Source organism: Lissotriton helveticus, chromosome 4_1 (genome assembly GCF_964261635.1).
Source record: "Lissotriton helveticus chromosome 4_1, aLisHel1.1, whole genome shotgun sequence".
Classification (NCBI taxonomy): domain Eukaryota; kingdom Metazoa; phylum Chordata; class Amphibia; order Caudata; family Salamandridae; genus Lissotriton; species Lissotriton helveticus.
Window position 1 is genome coordinate 1,838,619,293 of NC_136063.1, and position 21,413 is coordinate 1,838,640,705.

The 21,413-nt window shown below is 43.3% G+C and overlaps 1 protein-coding gene across 2 annotated transcripts in view; it reads left to right on the forward strand.

Moving 5' to 3' along the window:
• Positions 1 to 15,076, forward strand: part of RPS6KA6 (ribosomal protein S6 kinase A6) — a 499,939-nt gene extending 484,863 nt beyond the window's left edge. The window contains exons 21-22 of one of the 2 annotated variants that reach the window (XM_078688489.1): positions 6,849 to 6,989; positions 13,937 to 15,076. In XM_078688489.1, the coding sequence (XP_078544615.1) occupies positions 6,849 to 6,989; positions 13,937 to 14,062 (267 nt within the window). In that variant the 3' untranslated portion in view covers positions 14,063 to 15,076. The remainder of the gene's footprint in view (positions 1 to 6,848; positions 6,990 to 13,936) is intronic. The other variant, XM_078688488.1, reaches the window with a different exon arrangement.
• The last annotated feature ends 6,337 nt before the right edge of the window (positions 15,077 to 21,413 follow it).

Genomic DNA, 21,413 nt, shown 5'->3' on the forward strand with positions numbered 1-21,413 from the left:
CCAGCACAGTGAAGTGTGCTACCCATGTAGGGAAGTGATCAGCGTGCCACATAGGGGAATTAAGTGCTTTATAAAGGTTGAACTACAATACAGGCAGTGCAAGCTGTTTTGGCCAAAGGGGCTATCGTGAAGGGGGCTTGGTACATGATGGGACAGGAACATTTTCAGTTTGATGTACTCCCCTTTGGTCTCACCAGTTCCTCTCAGGCATTCACGAATGTGATGGCAGTGGTGGCAGCACATCTTCAGAGGTAAGGAGCGTCAGTCTTCCCCTACCTCTGTGACTTGCTGTTGAAGGCAGGCTTGCGCCAGGTATTGAGCAACCACCTCCAGACTACAGCAGACTTCCTGTTATCCTTGGGGATCCACATGCCGAAGTCACAGCTGGCTCCCTCTCAGACAATTCCCTTCATCTGAGCCATTCTGGCCATGGTTCTTTTTCATGCCTTCCCCCAGGAAAGGAGAGTCCAAGACATTCAGGCTATGATACCAATTTTTCAGCCTTGTTCCTGGATTTCAGAAAAGTCATCTAGGAGGTTCCTGGGAATAGTGATCTGCATCCTACTGGTCAAGCACACCAGGTGGCACATGCGGGCTGTGCAGTGGTATCTGAAGTCTCTGAGGGCCAAAGGGGATCTCGCTGACTGCTTCCAGAGTTTGGATCACCAGCAAGCTCCTCTCCCTTCCCCATCCATAGCTGAAAGTGGCGACCGATGCATCACTTCTGGGTAAGCGTGGCCATCTAGGAGAGGTGGAGATCTGAGGCCTTTGGTGTCAGGCAGAGTCCCGGCTCCATATCAACATTCTGAAGCTGAGGCACATCTACTTGGTGCTCAACGCCTTCCGGGGAGGCTGGTGCAGGTGCTTACGGATAACACCAATGCCAAGTGGTACTGCAACAAGCAGGGTGAGGTCTGTTACCGGACCCTGTGCCAGAAGGCCTTGGGGCTAAGAAAATTGATGGAACACCAAGGAATTGTCCTCATGGTAAATCACCTGGCTGGATAGTTGATTATTAGGGTGGACAAGTTCAGCTATCAGTGCCCTACAGACCAAAAGTGGCAGCCACACATGGAGGTGACACAAGGTCTCTTCCGCAAATGGGGAGAGCCATGGCTCTATCTCTTCACCACCAAGAACATGCAATGTCAGCAATTATGCATCTTGGAGTTTCCAAGGTGTCTGTCACACGGAGACACATTCCGCGTTGAGTGGAACTCCGGACTCTTGTATGCCTTTCCACTGTTACCGCTCCTAATCTGAGTTCTCAAGAAGATCAGGACAGACCGGATCCAAGTCATCTTAGTGACTGAATTGGGCTTGGAGAGTATGCTATACATAACTCCTCGGTATGAGCATCTGTTCTCCGATCAGGCTGCTCCTCTGAAGTCCTTTTGTCTTAACATGGAAGGATTCTGCACTCGGGCCTTCACAATTTCCACTTGCATGCTTGGAATTTGAGCAGAGACAGCTGAACACTTTCGACCTTCCTCCCGAGGTGGTTGATGTCATCTTGGCAACATTGCAAAGAAAAACCATGGCAACCTTACTCATTCATTTATAACTTCATCCAAAATGTATGGCTTACACAAAGTAATTCTTATTTATATTCATATCTTGTTCCCAAACTTTTTGCCTTCCTTCTGTATTTTTTTTTACCTGTTTTTGTTGGCTTTATGACTCTTGGTACTTTACCACTGCTGATCAGTGCTAAAGTGCATTTGCTCTCTCCTGTAAACTCGATATGATTGATTTACTCCTGTATGGAATATTTAATTTACCTGTAAGCCCCTTGTACAGTGGTATCTTACATACCCAGGGCCTGTAAAGTAAATGCTACCAGTGGGCCTGCAGTGCTGCTTGCGCCACCCACAGAAGTAGCCTTTCAGACCTGTATCAGGCCTCTGCAGGGCCTGTGTGTGCAATTTACTGCCACAGTGACTTGGCATTTAAAGTGCTTGCCATGTCTGAAACTCCTTTTTAACTATATATGGGTCACCCCTAGGTAGCCCTATGGTCAGGGTGCTGTGTAGATAAAAGGTAGGACATGTGCCTTTGTTGTGTGGCATGTCCTAGTAGTATTAAACAGCCTATTTGGTTTCTCACTGCTGTGAGGCTGCTCTTCTCATGGGTTTGCCGTGGGAATTCCCTAATATGAGTTTCAGTGATAATTCCTAATCTGGAAGGAGTAGCGTTGTCATATTTGGTATGTTTGGAATAGAGGTGAAAATTCCTGCTTGTTGGTGAAAGCGGATTTTTTATTACTATTTTAGAAATGCCACTTTTAGAAGTGGACATTTCTGTGTGCTTATGGCTCTTTGAGCTTTGCAGCCTGGCTCCAATCAATGTGTGGGTTAGACTGACCTGGGCCTGTTTTGTGCATTCACTCTAGACAGTCACAAAGGGAGCTGAGGTGTGCCTCGCATATTTTGATGGGTCTTCCTGAGCTTGAGAGGTGGTAGGAGTTGTCACCGGAATAGGGCTGCTCCTGCTTTTCACAATGCCGTCTTTGCCTCCCTGTAGTGTGTCTGGATCCAGGGCTAGCAATTGAATGGGGATGTTGTGCACTTCAAAAGTAAGTTTGTTTTGAAATTACATTCACATCAAAGACATTTTGAGTGTAAGTACAGGGGCTCTGACCTCATTATTTTAGACACTGCATAGGACTTGTAACCAGACGCTGCTGGAATTACAGACTGCACCTTGCCAGAAGAACCGTTATGCTGCCAGGCAGAACCGCTATTAGACTTCCTTGCTTGTTGTACTGACCTGTAGCCTGTGGAGCTACAAGAAGGACTGCTGCTTTGTTTCAAGGACCCTGATAAGCTGGCCTGCTGCCTATTCCCTGCTTTGTGCCCCCCCCGCCCCATTGTTCTACACGGACGGGTTAGTGTGGCCCCTCCCTGTTTCACTTCAGGGTACTGAGGAGACTCTGTCACTGCGAGGAGCTGTGCGGCCAGGAGGAACTGCCACTTGACCACTTGCAGGGATTGCTTGATACACATTGTCTACTCTGCTGCTAGGTGGGACTGCAGCTTAGTGTCTGCTTTGCTGTCTTGGCTTTCTGCACACTGCTTGTGTTAACAGGAGGGAATGTTGTCTTGTGCCTTGTGTGTTAGCCTGCTTACTGTTGCCTTAATGGCGAGGGAGGATTGACCCCTTTCCACTTCAAACACTGATTCCCCCACATTGATGTAGCGCGAATCAAGAGAATCCCTGTACCACTCAGCGACTGCTGCTTCGGACTGCCGGGTATATCCTGCCAAACCAGACCCCGGGAGCACTGCAGCGCAAACTCCTGGATCTCCACCATACACAGAAACCGCTGCCTCAGACTGTTGAATGTGCTCTGCTGACTCGCACTGTGACCTGGGCACCTTGAGAACGCCGGACCCAAGCCATAGTCAGACTTACCTCCCATTGAGGAACGAGGACGTCGGGCTGCCTGCCATGTGGGACCCATGAGCTCCACATCCTGACGCTCTGGCCCCCGTTGCAGCAGGAGACGGGTACTGTGCATTGGAGCTGGCCCCCTTTGCAACCTATTCCAGGGAAACCCTGCGAGGGACGTAAACGCACGTACCTTGGGGTGCTTTACCTTGACCTCTTCCACTATAGGGTAAACCTCAATGGAGGCCCCTGGTTCTCATTCAGAATTAGCCATAGTCGAAATTACTGTATTACATGGAGTAGGTGTGCAGGGGGATTCCCGCAACCTTTGTTGCCTACTCACCATTTTCCTGCATTCCTGGGAGTGCATCATCAGGAGAGGTCCCCGGTAGGAACTCGGGGCTGGAATTACACTCAAGATGCGCCCTGGTAGGAACTATAACACCTGAGGGTTTGAACTCAAAGGAATTACGGTAATTTCTGTGGTAGGAGTACAAGTGTCCCTGTCACCTACGTGCTGTGAAAAGTACCATATGAAGCCTAGTAGAAGCGCAGGTACTTTTGAGGCTTCGATGTTTTATTATGCATCAATCATTAATTACATGTGAACAGGGTGCTTTATGTGATTGCAGTACAGATCCTAATGTCATGAAACCTGCTATTGTGTTTCTGGCCTAATATGACCATGGTGATATTTCAAGAAGTTGTGTACTATCTCGTGATTCACGTGTTTGCTTCTAACCTAACTGCTTCATATACCTGCTTAATGTTATATGTGTTGTTTTATACCTTGCAATGATAGAATAATGAGTAGCATTTCAGGATCTGCATATTATGTACAGTGATGGTGTTTTTTTGACATATGCAACATATAAGTCTTGACTTTATTGCACTAACTGCGATGTTATGACAATTGTCTAGTTGGCAAAGTGATTTATGGTTGATCTCCTGTTTGGTCTATGTGTATATACAATATATGAGATATTTTTATATAATATTGTGTGGAGTCTATTTTGTGGTGTATTTATTGTATCACTGGTGTGTGTGTGTGTTTGTTTGTTTGTTGGTTTGTTTCGCGGTCGCTTTAGACATTGCCTCTGGAAGAAGCCTGACTGCTCTGCCAAGCTACCAAGGGGGTGAGCAGGAGTTATCTTGGGTGTGTAGATCCCTTAGCATGACTAGAGTGGTGGGTTCTGCCTGGCTTAGATGCATACCCTAGAACAACCAGAAACCCCATTTCTAATATATACCAAAGGCACCTAAAGATAAATTGTGTTACTAAAAATGAATTGAAGATAGAAAATGAATATTGCTGATATATACAAGACCTACCTGTACTGGTATCTTGCTAGGCGTCACATAATTTTATCAAAGAATGAGGATATAATATTGAATATAAAGGTATGATAGATGGTATGTTTGGTGTGATTTTTGTCTGTGTAATATGTATTGCAATCTTTAGAGTAATGTGCAATATTGATCTATGAGACACTGATGTTGATATATAAAAATGAGAAGATTTACATTTAGGATGTTTCTATTTGTTGATTTTCAATAAAGGTATGAAAGAAGATTTACTTTCTCTGAGCCATAAGGTTTGGATGAAGTTATAATTAAATTATTAAGGTTGCCGGGGCTTTTCTTTGCAATGTTGACATTTTTCCTGCCCTAGGAACCGTTATTTATAGTAAGAGGTACCCTTCTTTTCGATTGTCATCTTGGCAGCCAGACGTCCATCGACAAAATTTATATATGCCTATCCGTGGGACAAATTTGTGACTTGGTGCAGTTCTCGGCAGATTACCCCCTCCAGGCAAGGTTATCTGATGTATCTGCTGACATTGTTTACGGCTTCAGTTGTTATGCACTATTTGAAAGGTTTACAAGATAAGTTTCCTTCCTCACCCTTTGTCATGCCCCAGTGAGACATTTACTTGGGCCTTATTTTTTTCATGTGTACTCCGTTTGAGCTACTTCACAGCTTTTGTTTGTGGCTTCTCACCCTCAAGACTATAATCCTTGTTGCCACAACATTGGCGTGGCATGTGAGTGAGCTTCAAGCTCTCTCTGCCAACCCGCCGTACAAGCTAGTTTTGCAGACATGGGCATCTTTCTTAGCCAAAGTTGAGAAACCGTTCCACGTCAGTCAGAGCATCACTTGCTGGTGTTCTATGCTCTCCCTAACCCCTTTGAAGAGGAGAGATACCAGCACTTGAATCCCAAGAGAGCACTGATCTTTTACATTGCTCGTACTAAAAAATAAATTGTTGTTTACCATTTGTATTGCTCTTTCTGGTAGAGACGCTATCGATCTGCATATTCCTCACCGATCCTCCTTTCCCCATTCTGTGCTTAGACTGTAACCATAAATAAATTCTTAAGTAAAAAAATCGCGCATTGGTCACACCAATTTGCCTTTGGAGCTCTGTGTCAGGGGGCGTGGACATTCTCGAAAGCAACTGATTTCAGCGAGCTGGAGTGGCTCCTATTTAGGCCCACAGAATGGCATCTGTGTTAAGCTACAAGGGCGCCTTGGGAATATTCAAAAGGAGAGTAATCTGCAGCTAGATAGTCTCCACCAGAAAGTGCATTACAGAAGTTAAGTAGCTTGTTCTTTAACAACATGTTTAATAGCAAATAGAAGATAAATCAGCTGATTTTGCAGTGGACAGAGATTTGAAAAGGATAAGCATTGGCTATGGAACAGAGAAACTAGGGGTTTCATTGAAAAGATAAAAGATGTGCTACACATAATGTGAATATTTCCCACTGAGGGATATTGGGAGTGAGCGTGGCTTTCGTTTTTAGAAGGTGAATGGCTTAATGTGAGCAAGAAGCCATCCAGAGCTGAAAGTCTGCATTGGAATTTGGTCATACAATGGCTGCGTTAAGGAAAATCAAAGTCAGAGTTTTCATCACAGATATGAGAAAGAAAGCCAAATGAGAAATGAAAGAAGAAAGAGATGTGGTAGAGAATGAGTTGATCAGGTATAAACCTTCTGAGAACTTGATAGAGATGAACAGCACAGGATCGAATCCTGGACAAATGAGCTGAAAAGTTTGCTTAGAAGATGGGGGATACTCTCTAAAGGATAGTTGTCCTGTGGATAATTTCTTGTAAAAAAGTAAAGTAGATATTGGTAGACTGTCCTTTGTTGATTGAGGGAGTGAGACCGTTATCTGGAAACCATTTGCAATTTCCTAATGTTTTAACGTTTTTTTTTGCATTTAAGCTTGCTTATATTTTTGGAAACCTTTCACATCTAGTATGATTCATTCTTTCTGGTTTCTTAGCACAGTTGGATGGTAAAAGGCTTCTTTATATTTGATAATTTTTGCAAAATGTATTGATGCATACTACTCGTATGACATGAGAAGATGGTGCACCTTGATAAGTGCAAAATGAGATCCTACTTAACCTCAATTTGACATTTATTTATCTTTTGCTATTTATTTAGGACTTGTTATCTCATATGCTTCATGTGGATCCTCATCAGCGATATACAGCAGAGCAAGTACTAAAACACTCGTGGATCGCTTGCAGGGACCAATTACCACACTACCAGCTTACTAGACAAGATGCACCTCATCTGGTTAAGGTAAACATAGCGCCAAAATATTTGGGTTGTTGCTCAGTCTCTCCACTTTAATTTCCTTCTAATTGAGCCATTAAATAGGTATTGGTTATTGCGATTTTAAACACCTTGATGAAACAGTACCTCAAATGCAATTGCCTTAATCCTTAGAAAGAATAGACTTGATGTTTTCTAAAATAAGGCATTTGCTGTCCTTGCAACAACAATACTGGAATCTCTTGTTTCTAAATGCCTCACTCTGTATCGCTGTGCTCATAAACTGCTTTTTTCCCCGACTCTGAGGCGTCCATGCCCTTCAGACTAATCAAAAGCCTCTGGCATGTATAACTCACTTCATCACATCAGCGTGTCATAATCAGTTTTCACCTACCCTCAGAAACGTCACGTTACCCCAGTATTGGACATTATTTTCAGATTCTTAATAATGGGGTATCTGGTGGACAAGTGGATCAGTTGTTTAGCTGTTTTGCTGGGCTAATGCTTCCTCTGCAGAGAGCTATGCACTCATGTGGTACCAGCATCCAGTGCTGCACAGACTGGAGTGCTGCACTTTGTGGCACACTTCCAGCGGTAGAAAATGTGCAGGGAAATGCTAGAGTGTGAGACTGCATGCAATCGAATATCGCACAGACTGGAGTTTTGGATTGAGTGGGTTGTTATGTGAAGTAGAGTGTTGCATTGAATAGAATGCTGCAGTTAGCAGAATGCTGCATGCAGTGGAATGCTGCCCAAAGTGGAATATTACCTGAAAGGGAATGTGAGTAATGTGTAATATTGCAAAGAAGTATAATGTTACAATGAGGTGAATGTTACTTGGTGTGAAATTTTGTGGCTATTGCCTCATCATAAAGTACTTTGACACCAGCATCACTAGAAAGTGTAAAACACTATAAAAGATAAATACATACACTGGTAGAAATTCAGCTTGCACACTTGAAATGGTTTTGGGTGGTATTTATTTGTGTTCTTTACCTTATAGGCTATACCTGGTTTGTTACTGTGCTAATTAGTCATTCTTATTAATAAGTAGGCTACCAACATTCAAAGACCATTGCCATGCCAGTATCTAGCAACCATATTATGCTAACTTGTTACTTCGAAATGTATCTAGGGTTGCCTTTTCACATTGCATGACATTTAGGGCAAACAAATGGTGCAGGGTGCTGCTTTCCAAGAGTTTTAAGCTGATCGGTGTGCAAGAGCCCCTGAAAGTTGCACACGTTCAGCAGCTAGGAGAAAGGTCTCTTTACATTAGTTATGCTTTTGGAATGTAGTAGAAAGTAGTAGGAGATATCAGATATTCTGAAAGCATAGCTACAGGTGTGTATGAAATACCCAGCCAACGTCGACCTATGCCTCCTCTCAATGTGGACACAGAGCCAGACCGGTGTCGACCAATGCCGGTACCGCGCTGACCGGTACTTTTGTACCACTGTTCTCCCCTGGTGTTCTCTATTACCCTGAGTGGCTACCAGAGGAGGGTGAGGAGGACCGGGAGGGGTCTGTTGACCCTTTGCCAGACCAGTTAGAGGAACTGGACTGGAGAGAGGAGTTGGGTGAGGCCAGTGGTCTGGACACCTCCCCAGACCTTGGCATGCTCTCTCCCCCTACCGTGGCTCTGAGGAGAGTGCATCTTACGCAGTAGTGTTGCGTAGGGTGACTGAGGCCTTAAACTTTGAGCTTCCTATGGTGGCGGTCAGGACTAACCTCCTGATCGAGGTGCTTCAACAGGCAGCGGCCTCTTCGGTGCCCCTGCTGCCGTTCAATGAGGCCTTTACAGACATCCTTTTGGGCACTAAGTCCAAGCCCAACACAGGGGCTCCTGTGCACAGGGGCTCCTGTAGACAGGATGATTGCCCGACGACACCGCCCGGCCTGGGGCAACCCCATTTTCCTCTCCCAACACCCCCCTCCTGAGAGCTTGGTGGTCCAAGCCTTGACTTCCAAGGGCGCATTCTCTACCACACCACCTGAAGAAGCTAAACCACCTTGGGAAGATGATGTTTTCTTCCTCCAACTTAGAACTGCTGTTGGTGAACACCGCATGTCTCTTGGGCCTTCGGTGTGGGACTCGGTCGCTCAGGTACTGTCACAGTGCCCGGAGGAGGCCCGGGCTGTGCTCTCCTATGCAGTTGCCGAAGGGAGAGACGCAGTGAAGTTCGCAATAAGATGTGGGCAGGACGCCACCGACTCACTTGGCAGAAAGATTTCAACGTCGGTAGCCCTGAGACGCTATGCCTGGCTTAGGTCCACTGGCTTTTCGGGTGAAGCCAAGCAACACTTTTAGACATGCCCTTTGATGGCCGTCGCTAGTTTAGCGACAAGGCAGACAACGCGCTCGAGCGCTTTAAGGACTCCAGCACTACGGCCAGATCCTTGGGCCTCTCTTCCACCTCCCTCCCAGGGCAGTCTCCTTTTTGCCGCTTTCACGGCTACAGAAGGGGTACTCCACCACGTTCTGACCAGAGCCACAGGCCTGCACAAGCTGTCCAGCCTCTGTGTGGCTGGGGACGTGGGTCCCACCGTCGTGGGTTTGGGGGCCAGCGGGCGAGCCAGTCCAACAGCGCCCCATCTGCAGCAGCCTCCAAGCCCTCCTAGTCCAACCTTTCAGGGCCTCCATTCGCCAGTGGGGGCCGGATTCGCCGTCACCTCCCCTACTGGCTCACCGTCATGTTGGACAGGTGGGTTTTGGGGATAGTCTGAAGGGGCTACTCCCTCCCATTCGCAACTACTCCTCCATCCATGCCACCTCAATTCCATCGCATGTCGGAGGATCACTTGGCCCTTCTCAAACAGGAAGTTATGGTCTCTTGGCCAAGGGAGCCATCGAGCGAGTTCCTGCCCCAGAAGTAGATACTAGTTGTTATTCCCACTACTTTCTGGTGCCCAAGAAGGACAAGGTCCTGTGCCCTATCTTCAGGAATGTCAACCGCTTCCTCCGGAAGGAGAAGTTCAAAATGTTGGCACTGGCTCAGGTCCTGTCTGCCCTCGCCCCTAGAGACTGGATGGTAGCATTGGACTTGCAGGATGCTTATTTTCACATCCCTGTCCTGCCGGCCCATCTGCGTTACCTGCGGTTCACGGTAGGCTACGAGCACTTTCAGTTTACCGTGCTCCCCTTTGGCCTTACCAGTACCCCTGGGGTGTTCACGAAGGTGATGGCGGTGGTCGCAGCTCATCAGCGCAGATCAGGGGTTCCAGTCTCGACTCAGGCTGTCGTCTCCCACCTCCAGACATCGGCCGACCTCCTACATTCGCTGAGGTTCACCATCAACGTGCCGAAGTCACACCTGAATCCCTCTCAGAAGATTCTTTTCATCGGAGCTGTTCTGGACACAGCGCAGTTTCTGGCTTATCCTCCTGAGGAGCTAGTCTGGGATATTGAACTATGATTCCGACCTTTCAGCCTCTACCCTGTGTTTCAGTCAGAATGGCCCTGAGGCTGCTGGGCCTCGTGGCCTCCTGCATTCTGCTGGTGGACTATGTCAACTGGCATATGCGGGCTCTGCAGTGGGACCTGAAGTTCCAGTGGGAACAGCATATGGGGAATCTTTCCGATTGCATCCAGATCTCGGAAGGCACTGCACACCAATTGCAGTGGTGGCTAACAAAACAAAATTGGGTCAACGGTAGATCCTCTCCCTTCCTCAAACAGAGTTCACAGTGGTGACAGATGTATCACTTCTGGGGTGGGGCGGCCGCATGGGAGAGGCGGAGATCAGAGGCCTCTGATCTCTGACGGAGTCCGGGCTCCACATCAACCCTCTGGAGCTTTGGGCGATCCGTCTTGCAATGAAGGCATTCCTTCCTTCTGTCACAGGAAGAGTAGTGCCGGTGTTCACGGACATTACCACCGCCATGTGGTACTGCAACAAACAGGGCGGGGTGGGGTTGTGGACCCTATGTCAGGAGGCACTTCATCTCTGGAAGTGGCTGGAACATCAGAGCATGTCCCTGGTGGTTTAACACCTGGTAGGTTCTCTGAATGCCAGAGTGGACGAACTCAGCCGCCGGTGCATGATGGATCACAAATACCATCTTCACTCGGAGGTGGTGCAAGGTCTCTTTCAGCGGTGGGGAGAGCATTGGTTAGATCTATTCGCCACCAAAGAATACGCGCAATGTCAGAAATTCTGCACATTGGAATTTCCAGGCGGAACTCGCTAGGCGATGCTTTTTGTCGCAAGTGGAGGTGCAGTCTTCTATACCTATACGCCATTCCGCCTATGCCAGTTCTGCCCAGAGTGCTGAAGAAGATCAAGCGCAACCGGGTCAAAGTCATTCTTGTGGCTCCAGACTGGGCATGAAGAATCTGGTATCCCGAACTTCTGCACATGGCCATTGATCCTCTGATCAGACTGGCCATTCGGGAGGATCTTCTGTCGCAGCAGCAGGGGACGGTCTTCGAACCAAACCTGTCAAGTCTCCATTTCCATGCATGGAGATTGAACGGTGACAGTTGACAGCTTTTGACCTTCCTCCTGAAGTCTGTAACTTTATCTTGGCAGCCAGGCGTCTCTCCACCAAAACGGAATACGCCTGTAGATGGAATACATTTGTGGCATGGTGCACAGCAAAGGCTGTGGATCCCCTTTCTGCACCCCTTTCGGAGGTTCTCCTTTTCATTCCTTCTTAGGCCCAGCAGGTCTCTGCTCTGGGCACTTTAAAAGGATATCTTTTGGCCATTTCAACTTTTCTTCAGCTTCCTGATCAGCCTTCTCTTTTCAAGTCCCCTATTGTTAACTGCTTCCTTAAGGGCATTGCTCACTTGTTTCCTCCAACTCCTTTTGTAATGCTCCAGTGGCCTACCTTATATGCGCTCCTTTCGAGCCGCTGCATAACTGTCCTCTCAGACTTTTGACTCTTAAGACTGATTTTTTGGTTGCCATCACCGTTGCTCGCAAGGGTGAGTGAGTTTCAGGCTCTTTCTTCCAAACCTCCTTTCCTGACTGTTCATCCTGATAAAGTTGTCCTTCGCCCTAGGCCTTCTTTGCTTGCCAAAGGGGTTACCTCTTTGCACATAGGACAGACCATCACTTTGCCCACCTTCTTCCCACCCCTGCACCCTTCTAAGGAGGAGGAGAGGCTCCAATGTCTGGATCCAAAATGTGCGCTTTCATTCTAGCCGGAAAGCACAAAATAATTCTAGGCAATTGACCAGCTCTTTGTTGGCTATGTGGGCGGCAAGAAAGATCGGGGGGTCGTTCTTTGCTTCAAAATCTGCTATTATGAGCACAAAGGAACCTCCAGTGGGGTTATGTGCCCATTCCACCAGGGCAATTGCATCTACTACTGCTTTGGGACGTGGAGTCCCCCTTCATGACATCTGCCAGGCAGCTACGTGGGCTTCATTGCACACGTTTACCAAGCACTATGGCCTGGACAGCCAAGTCTGGAGAGACAGCTTCTTTGGCCGTAAAGGTCTCCAGGACTTTCTGGTGTGAAAGTGGTTCGCAGACCCACCTCCGGGATTGGTATTTCTGGGGTATCTATTCTAAGGTGAGGAATGCATAATTAATTGTCTCTTTCAGATGAACAAGTTACTTACCCTCCTTGACGATATATCTGTAAGAGACAAAGATTATTTATGGATTCCTCAGTGCCCCACCCATCCTCCCCGGTCTGCGAACTGACTTCTAGGGTAAGGGACCTCCCTTTAGGGCCCTAGTTTTGTGCACCAGTGGTCAGTGTCTTGCATGGCTCTGCGCTTCTGGCTTGGAATGTTGTGTAAAAAACTGACATCAGCGCGCAAAGTCTAAGTAGATACTGTGATGTCATTACGGCGATCATGACTCCAACGACGAACGCGTCGTCGACCGACGCCACCTACCGACGCGCAGGTGTACTGCTGAAGAGAAATTCTCCAGATTCAGTCTGACGTCTGGAGGTAATTCTAAGGTGAAGAATCCATAACTAATCTATGTCTCCTACAGATATATCGTTACCGAATGTAAGTAACTTGTTCTTTAAGACCTTAACTTACACTTATTATAGTTGAAGATTTTCCAATATGCCAGATGTTACACAGTCATAAATTTATGCTTTATGGTTGGGAAGGCACTGACTCTAGAAGTTGCATTGAACACACAGAAAATAGTATGTTTGTCGCTGCTCCGAAACATGTTGTAAGTGGTTTCTCACAACCACTGCAACACATATAAAACCACTGTGAAAGGCATAGTTAAATACATTTCCATTTTGGTTAAAGGAAGATGACCCGCCCATATTTTATGTGGGTTTAAAGGACATTGCTTCTTCAAGGGAAAGTAAACCCTTAAAATGACGAGTTAAATTTTAGGAGTAAATTGAGTCTAGTTCTACTCCTATTAATTTACGACTTTTGCATTTCGTTGTAAATTTCAAAAAGTCCTAATGTGCTCCAAGCAAAGAAGTAAATCTACGTAAGTGGATTTCAAACTTTTTAAAGCCCTAGTTTGTGAATTGGACCCATAGTGAATAGAGCTGTATATGAATGCTGACCATAGGTTTACTGTAGTTGGTATTGTTTCTTCTCATGCCTGTATTTTAGCAATTGTGCAAGTGTATTTTAAAGATATTTGGCAAGCATTGGTTAATAATTAAAATGTTTTAGCTGTACAGGATTACTAATAATTCAACTGTTGCTTAGTTTGCATTTTTCTGGCTAAATAAAATCCATATGGCCTGTCATTTTTATTAAATGGGTAAATATTTGTTTTATATTGTAATGGGGTAGATTTGTGATTTTTTTCCTGTGAATCTGTGTTTTGGGGGACAATGTGTTGACCTGTATATGAATACTCTGAATAAGAGAATTGATTTATCAAAAAATAGATCGATTCTTTGCATCAACATTTTTGTATTTTGTATGCACTCTTCTATTGACTTTGATAGTGTATTGTTACTGTTCTAGAAAGTTTTTATTTTCCACAATAATTCTAATATTTAATTATTGTCTTTTGTATCTTTAGGGTGCAATGGCTGCCACGTATTCTGCATTGAATAACAAGACATTTCAACCAGTTTTAGAACCTGTTGCAGCATCAAGTTTAGCTCAGAGACGTAGTATGAAAAAATTAACATCAACAGACTTGTAGATGCACAATGGCATCAATGACAAACTGAATCAAAGGAAATAGAAGGTGACCTTCGGCCCAATCTGTGGTCGAAAGGCATTAACCGTTTCCTCCTACATTACTTGAATATTCTGAGTAGGTCCTTTACAAAAGACAGGTTCATACTGTGTTCTGTTATGAAGGACAGTGTCAATGTATTTTAGTTTATTTAAGTTGAATATCAGGGTACTTCACAAAGATTATTGTAAATTTCTGTACACTGAAAGTGTTTCTGGACTTAGTTGAAAATATTAATATTTTACATATTGTACAGTTTTTCTGGGTTTGTTTTGAAAAATGTTTTTTGGGGACCATTGTGGATGACATGGAAGCATATCAAAATATAATGCCATACAGTGCCAGTATTTGGACCTACTAATCCTATTTTAAGCTTTAACGGTCAAAATGTAATTTGTCACAAGTTAATACCTTTGGGCCTTTTTTAATTGCCTTGTGCCCAAAACAGAGGAAATATTCGTTCTGTTTTCATGTTTTATGTGCCACACCGCATGTCTCTCACAGACTGAAGAGGTTTGGTGTTCATGGCGTGTGTGTTTCTAAGGTCTGTGCATATGTTTATGGATTCAAATTTGAAGACTGATTTTGAGAGACTGCTGGTTTACTGTAAAGGACCTTTTGCCTGTGCTCGAGTGCACTTAGAAGTAAATGTGCACCTTCAATATTAAAATGGTGATGCTAGGATGGTGATAGGGTCTTGATGCTGCTTTGGAATGCATATGCAGCTGCTTCTGAATTGCCCATGATAATAGACTTGTTGCTTAAAATATGACATTTTATTTCAACATAAATGCCACTGCTATTTTTTTCAGAAATCATGTTTGTTATGTAGAAAAGTATGAGAATGAATTTATGTGGGTTGAGTTTGGAATGTGGGATATTTTGTTCCTGTGTTTGTGGGATTACCAGATCCAATGTGTTTTATAAGTTGTAGTTTTCTCTAAAATAATGCACAATTAAAATCCAGTTATATAATTATTATATAGTTTAATACTGGGTGGTACAAGTGTGACCTGAAGTGAAATTTAAGATGTTCACTAAGTACAATAGCTGAAGTCGCTATTTAATTTAATTAATTTACTTTTTCAAATATCTGACCCCAATATTGCTGCTTTTAGCAGGAATTATTCCTGATCCTAACATGAAACTAAATTGTATTATTTAATATTACAAGGAAAATGAAGTTTTAGCTGAAAACAGTGATTTCAGTTGATAATAGTTTTATATTTTCTTTGTTTTAAGTGTGCCTTACCGGACACATGTTTGCTGCAATTGTTCTTGGGAAATTTATGAACTGAGGGCTAACATATTTTTGAAATTATGTTATGTGTGCTGTCTTCGTTGTCTCTCTTGCTGTCATCTAGTGCTGGAATTTAGGGGCCAAATACAGAATGATAAAATTACATATTTAAATCACTGGTAACAATAACTACAATTTCAGTTTTTTAGAGAGGTTAGAACAGTTTGCTAGTTCCTTTCTGTATTCTTCCCATGTTGCTTTTGGTTGATGGCAGTGTTGGATGAATTTCAGTTTAGAATGTACCTGTGCCTTAGATATTTAGAAATGATGTCTGTTGGTATATTTTACCATTTTTCTTTCTTTAGATTTTGTAACTTATGAAGCTTTGTTTTTTTATTGCCAGATTGATTCATGTTACGAAACTAGTGACTGGCTTCAGCTGCCCCTCTGATGTGATGGGGGTTTTGTAAAATCACTATTGGAAGGCAGAGTTTTGTTGATGATCTAATGCACTAATATTAACAACAACCTGTAATATCTTACACAAATTAATTGATAGGAAATGGTAAAATAAACAATTCAAAATCAGTGAAGAATAGAAAAGCCAAGAAGATGGCCATCTCCAACACTGAAACTGAGTCTACGACGCCCCTTTAACTTGTCCATAAGAGAATATGACTGGTGTAAAGAAATGTTGGTGGGGCAAGCGTTAAATTGGAGGAGTAAATCACTGAAGGAACTAGCTCTGCTGCAGAACACTGATTCGTAAATGAGAACTGGTATCAAACATGTTACTTCTGCATTAATGGTATCATCATTTAGAGAGATGTAATTCTAATAAATATGAATTGCATAGGGTTATTTTGAAATACTACTTCAAATAATAGGTAAATGTATATTTAACTTGATGCTGTTCTGTGTTAGACACAGAGAAATGAATTATCTGCACCCACTAGCTGTGAAATGGGGTAAATCAACTTTAAATACTCTTGAGCATGTAATATTATTTTACTTATTTTCGCTGTTACCTGTATTTCGCCTGTTAACATCACTGGTTATCCCCAATGAAAGCCACAGTTTCTGTTGTTTGTTAAAATGCTTAAATTTAGTGTTTTGTAAATATTACTTCAGAAAGCCAAAGGTTTTTAGTCGTTCCTCTCTTTGTACTAATTGTCACTTTTCTGTTGTTGTTTCACTGTTTGTCTTGAAAGGAGAATCATGTTTTAATTTGGTGAGTTCTCTTCTTTTCATAATTTTTAGGTAGTTGGTTCAGAAAGCTTCTACTGAATGCTGTTATCTAAAATGTGTAATACCTCTTATTATTTAAGAAGCTTACCATAAGAGATATCGTACAAATAACTGAAAAAAGTGATTCTGAGGATCATATTTCAAATTAGAACATTGGAATGTTGAGAGCTCCATTGAAGACAATAGAGTAGCTCCAAGGTTATAATGACTGGTATAAGCCTTCTGCTCCCACATTCCAATGTTTGTCTTTCTGCTTCCCCCATTGTAATTTAAAGCATTTTACGCTCAGAGGGTGGAATGTTCTAATAGCCTTATAGCCCTTCTGCCACCTGGCTATTTTGGTTGTTAAAAGCCCTCCTCCTCATTTTTAGGCACTCCCCTGCAGCTCCGGCCTATAACTCATGTTCAAGGCCTTTAACAACTGGTAAAGTCCGAGGCAGCCAGCTAAAAATCTAATCTTTTATTTTTTAGTATGATGCAAAATGTTCCCATTAAATTAGGCCCTGGAATGTAGCATTGTATTAAAATGGCTTCAAACTCAAAATGTTGAGCAAATCATTGCGACATTTCTTTGATGTTCCGATGTGGATTGTGACATAAATGAGAAAGCCTGCTTAACCAACTTTTTTCCTGAATTGCATTTGTCCAGATCTAGAAAAAAATTACACATTTGCCACTTAAAATGAATTTGGGCAATGTGGTGATTGTGTACAAATTGCTCTCCACTCGCACTTGTAAAATGTGCTCATGGGGTGGGCATGCCAGTATGACAGATGTTTGTATATTCTTCATTCCCCAAAAGATGTGCAGCAATCCTAATGTGTACCACCCTAACAGGTGTCCTGGACCCCAACACTTTCTTATTGTTATATGTTATATTCTTTGCATTTTTCTGTTTAGACTCCTTTAGACATGTGCAGGGAAACTTGTACAATAAGCTACAGAAATTAAGAGGCTGGGGAAATAGGGAAGTACTGTTGACTCTTTGTCACCCTCTTCCTCCCTCCATGTGTCTTTTGGGAGCTACTGAAAAGTAAAGCAGTGGTGTGCATTGCTGTTTTACAACTTTTTATACAAGAAGGGACAGAGAAAAACAGGTGGTTTCTGCACTTGTACCGCTATTACTTGGTATTGTGGCACTCCACAGAAGAAGCTTATCACCTCTTTGATGACATCTAAATTTGATAGCGTTTTAGCAATTGATAAGACATTTGGGATGTTCTGTGCAAATTGGTAGAGGAGGTGAGGAATTGAGGATATAGTCCCAAACATTAAATTGCCCATTCAAATTATGATACAGAATATTTGAGGATCAACATCACAAAAGACACTGGCCTGACAGATCAGTACCTATGACCCCATGTGACTGGCTGCAAGTACATGGATGGGACAGACGGCACACTTTAGTTTTCTGTATATTTTTTTAAAAACTGGAAACTTAAAAAAAAAAACAGCTGTATCCATTAAAGGAACAGGTGTTGCTTTGAATAAATGTTTCCCATTTAGGAAGACATCACACTGCTGCCTCCTTCCCCTCCATTATAAGGTAGTCTGACACAATTTTTAAAGTGAAACCTATTCCATGGGGGTTGGTAACCGAGTACTGGTTTGTGTCACTGCAATTTCTTTCCAAATCACAAATTAGAGGTTGATGCCCCATTCACGTCACCTCCTATTTGTGATTCTGAAATTATTATTATTATTATTGGGCATTTATTAAGCGCCTGATTACGCCACTGGCGTGTCTCCGCGCTATGACAAGTGGTGTGGCTGTCCCCCCCTCCTCCCAACCAAGCTATCTACTGAAACAGGTGCGTTTTAAGTTTTTTTCTAAACTGGACTTCGCAGGGTTCCAACCGAAGTTCCAGTGGCAGATTGTTCCAGCGCTTGGGAGCAAGGTATCTGAAAGATCTGCCTCCCATGCGAGCTTTAAATATTCTTGGGACTTTTAACAGCCCGGTCTGCGAAGACCGGAGACTGCGTGCAGGCTCATAATGGGCTATAAGGCTCTGGAGCGGGAGAGGTGCTTTGCCACTCAAGATACGATGGCAAGTGGCAAGAGCCTTAAACTCCACTCTCCTCTCTATGGGGAGCCAATGAAGCGCCCGCAAGGCCAGTTTGGCGGATGACCTCCTGGGGAGTCTGAGGACCAGCCGCGCAGCTGCGTTTTGTAGAACCTGCAGGCGGCCGAGGACCCTGCCTGAGGCCCCCAGATAGAGCAGATTCCCATAATCGAGTCGGGAGGTAACCAGGGCATGCACCAGTGTCTGACGAGCAGGAGTGGGAAGCAGATCTAATACTTTCCTGAGAGCTCTCAGAACACCGAAACAGATCCCTGCCACTCGACCGACATGTGGGCCAAAGGTGAGGTCCTTATCCAACCATACGCCAAGGTTTCTGGCCTCGCGGCAGGGTCTTAAAATCCCTTTTAAAAGTTTGAAACTTGTGTCTAGCTCGTCTAAGGGTTTTTTTTGCATTGGAAAATACCCCTTTTCCCGTTGCAACCATGTGATTTTTCGACTCACAGGTCTTGCAATCCAAAAGGGATTTGTACAACAGGCCTGCTATTCTTAATGTAAGGAGCTGGCCTTAAGTATCATTTTTTTCAGATTTACTTCTGATGTATCCTTGTTGACAACTCTTGCAAAAACAGCCCATTGGTTTTTGGGTGGCATTATGTACTGTTCTGAGCATTTGGAATCTCACCTCTGATCCTTGAATTCACTGGTGTTCGTTCTCTGTGGGGAAAGACCACATCGACGTGCCCATTGTGGAGATTGAAAGCACTGGCTACTTGCTGTAGTTTCTTTACATTATGGCTACAGAGTGTTAAGTATTTGAGTTTAATTCTATAGCGTAAACTAGGCTAGGCCATGTTGTGTTTCAGTTGATTCTAAACTAGAGAAGGAGTTCCAATCTCCACATTTAGTTAGTTTAGTTGGCTGTGTATGGCATTCGTTTGTGAAAGCGATGAACCCCTCAAAGGGACATCTTGAGCGAGAGCAGCATGTTACTTACAACCTAAACCATGGAGACATGCATCTGCATTTGTTTTGAGCTTCAAACCCACCTAGTCTAATCTTCTGATCAGAAAACCAAGAAAGGAAACCATGGAAACGTCAGTTGCTTGTGCTTTGAAGGTGGCCCTTCATGTTTGGGTGTGGATTTCAGTGTCTTTTTTTTAAATTAGGGATCCCTTTATAATTGGAATTTTCCAGCTCCAGGATTAGGACAATCTAAGATGTTATTAAAGGGAATGAAGTGTGTATAATATGCTTTTACAAGTTCAATGTAGATTTCTCTCTTTCATGGTCAAAGCAAATGCATTTTAACTTGAAAAGAGCATTGCCCTTGAGGCAATTATAAAAAAAGCAATTGGCACCCTTTTTTCTAAACCATTTTACAGACATGCAAAAAAGTGTATATTGCTGTTTAGGAGGAATTGAGTGCTAGTTTCAGTAGGTTCTGTAAAGCGCATTATGACAGACATTCAATTTAAAAGGCTATAGTGAGGCATGGTTGTATAAAATAATGTGTGAAAACAAATCTCTGCTGTACATCTTGCCATACTTCTCAGGAGCCATTAGGTTGTGCAGCTGGACCAGCATATATGCAAATACCATCAAAACCCCAAACAAAGAAAAGCAATGTGAAAACGGCCGTAAAAACCCACAGTAAAACACCAGGTTAGTTTTAACATTTTCTGATGGCCCTTTTATTGTATGAAATGAAGTTCATCTACCCACGTTTTTATTGTTGTATTTAAACAAGGTCTAGAACAAAGTCATCATCAAAGCTCCAGCCTTTTTAGAAATGGACCAAATCAATGTACTCTTCAAACTGGACGTTGTATTTTAAAAATGCGACTTATATTAAGACGTTTAGTAGGTTTCCTTTTCTCTGTTCCATTGCATACTCATTTCTAGGAAGGTGATTTTTTTTGTGCGCAGAAAATACATGTTTGATACCAGAAATAAAGTGTAAAATGACTTGTTAGTTGGCAGATATTTCTTTTAAAGCATGATTTTTTACATTGCTTTGAGTACCCTTAAATGCCTGTTGTTGCTCTGTTACTCTGATTACAGTTTTATCCAATGAAAGGATTTTACAAGCTACAGAGGTGTGCATTAAGCAAGACATTACATTGCAAATAAGAGAAATGTAAGCAAAGGTACTCCCACAAATCAAGTAAACCAAAACGCAATTCCTAAAGTTCAGAAATAATAACTTTCATCGTTTCCCTTCCCTCAACATATTGTGGATTTTGTACCATATTGTATTTATTTCATTTTATTTTTTAAAAAAGATGTTTCTTTAAAGCTCTGTATATATTGACATTAAAGTTTGCATTGTATTACATTCTTCTGTCAAGACTGAATCAACTTTTTTATTACAAAGTATCAGTTCTGCTGTCTTCAGATGCTGCCCCAAATATGCTTGATTGTCACAATAACCTGACACAATTGCTCAAGATAAAATAGTTTGTAAGCAATTTTTGACTAGCGTTTGTTCTTTTTTTCCAACATATTTTATTGAAGTTTTTGAACAAAGAAAGCACACACAAGTAGAAGATATTTTATATCTGATAGAGACTACTAGCCGCAGATTCCTTAACGTAGAATTATCCCCAGGCGTGAGACTGGACCTGGAAAACGTTCTTGCCCAGCATCTCTGCGCGCTGGAGAGGCGGTACCATGCCACTCATCCCCGACGTCCTCCGCGGGCGTGACGTCAGCGAGGTCACATAAGCCCCACCCTGGCACGCTGACGTCAGTTTTCTTCTTTTCCGCGTGCAACGCGGATCCGGATCATGTTCTTGGCCTGTTT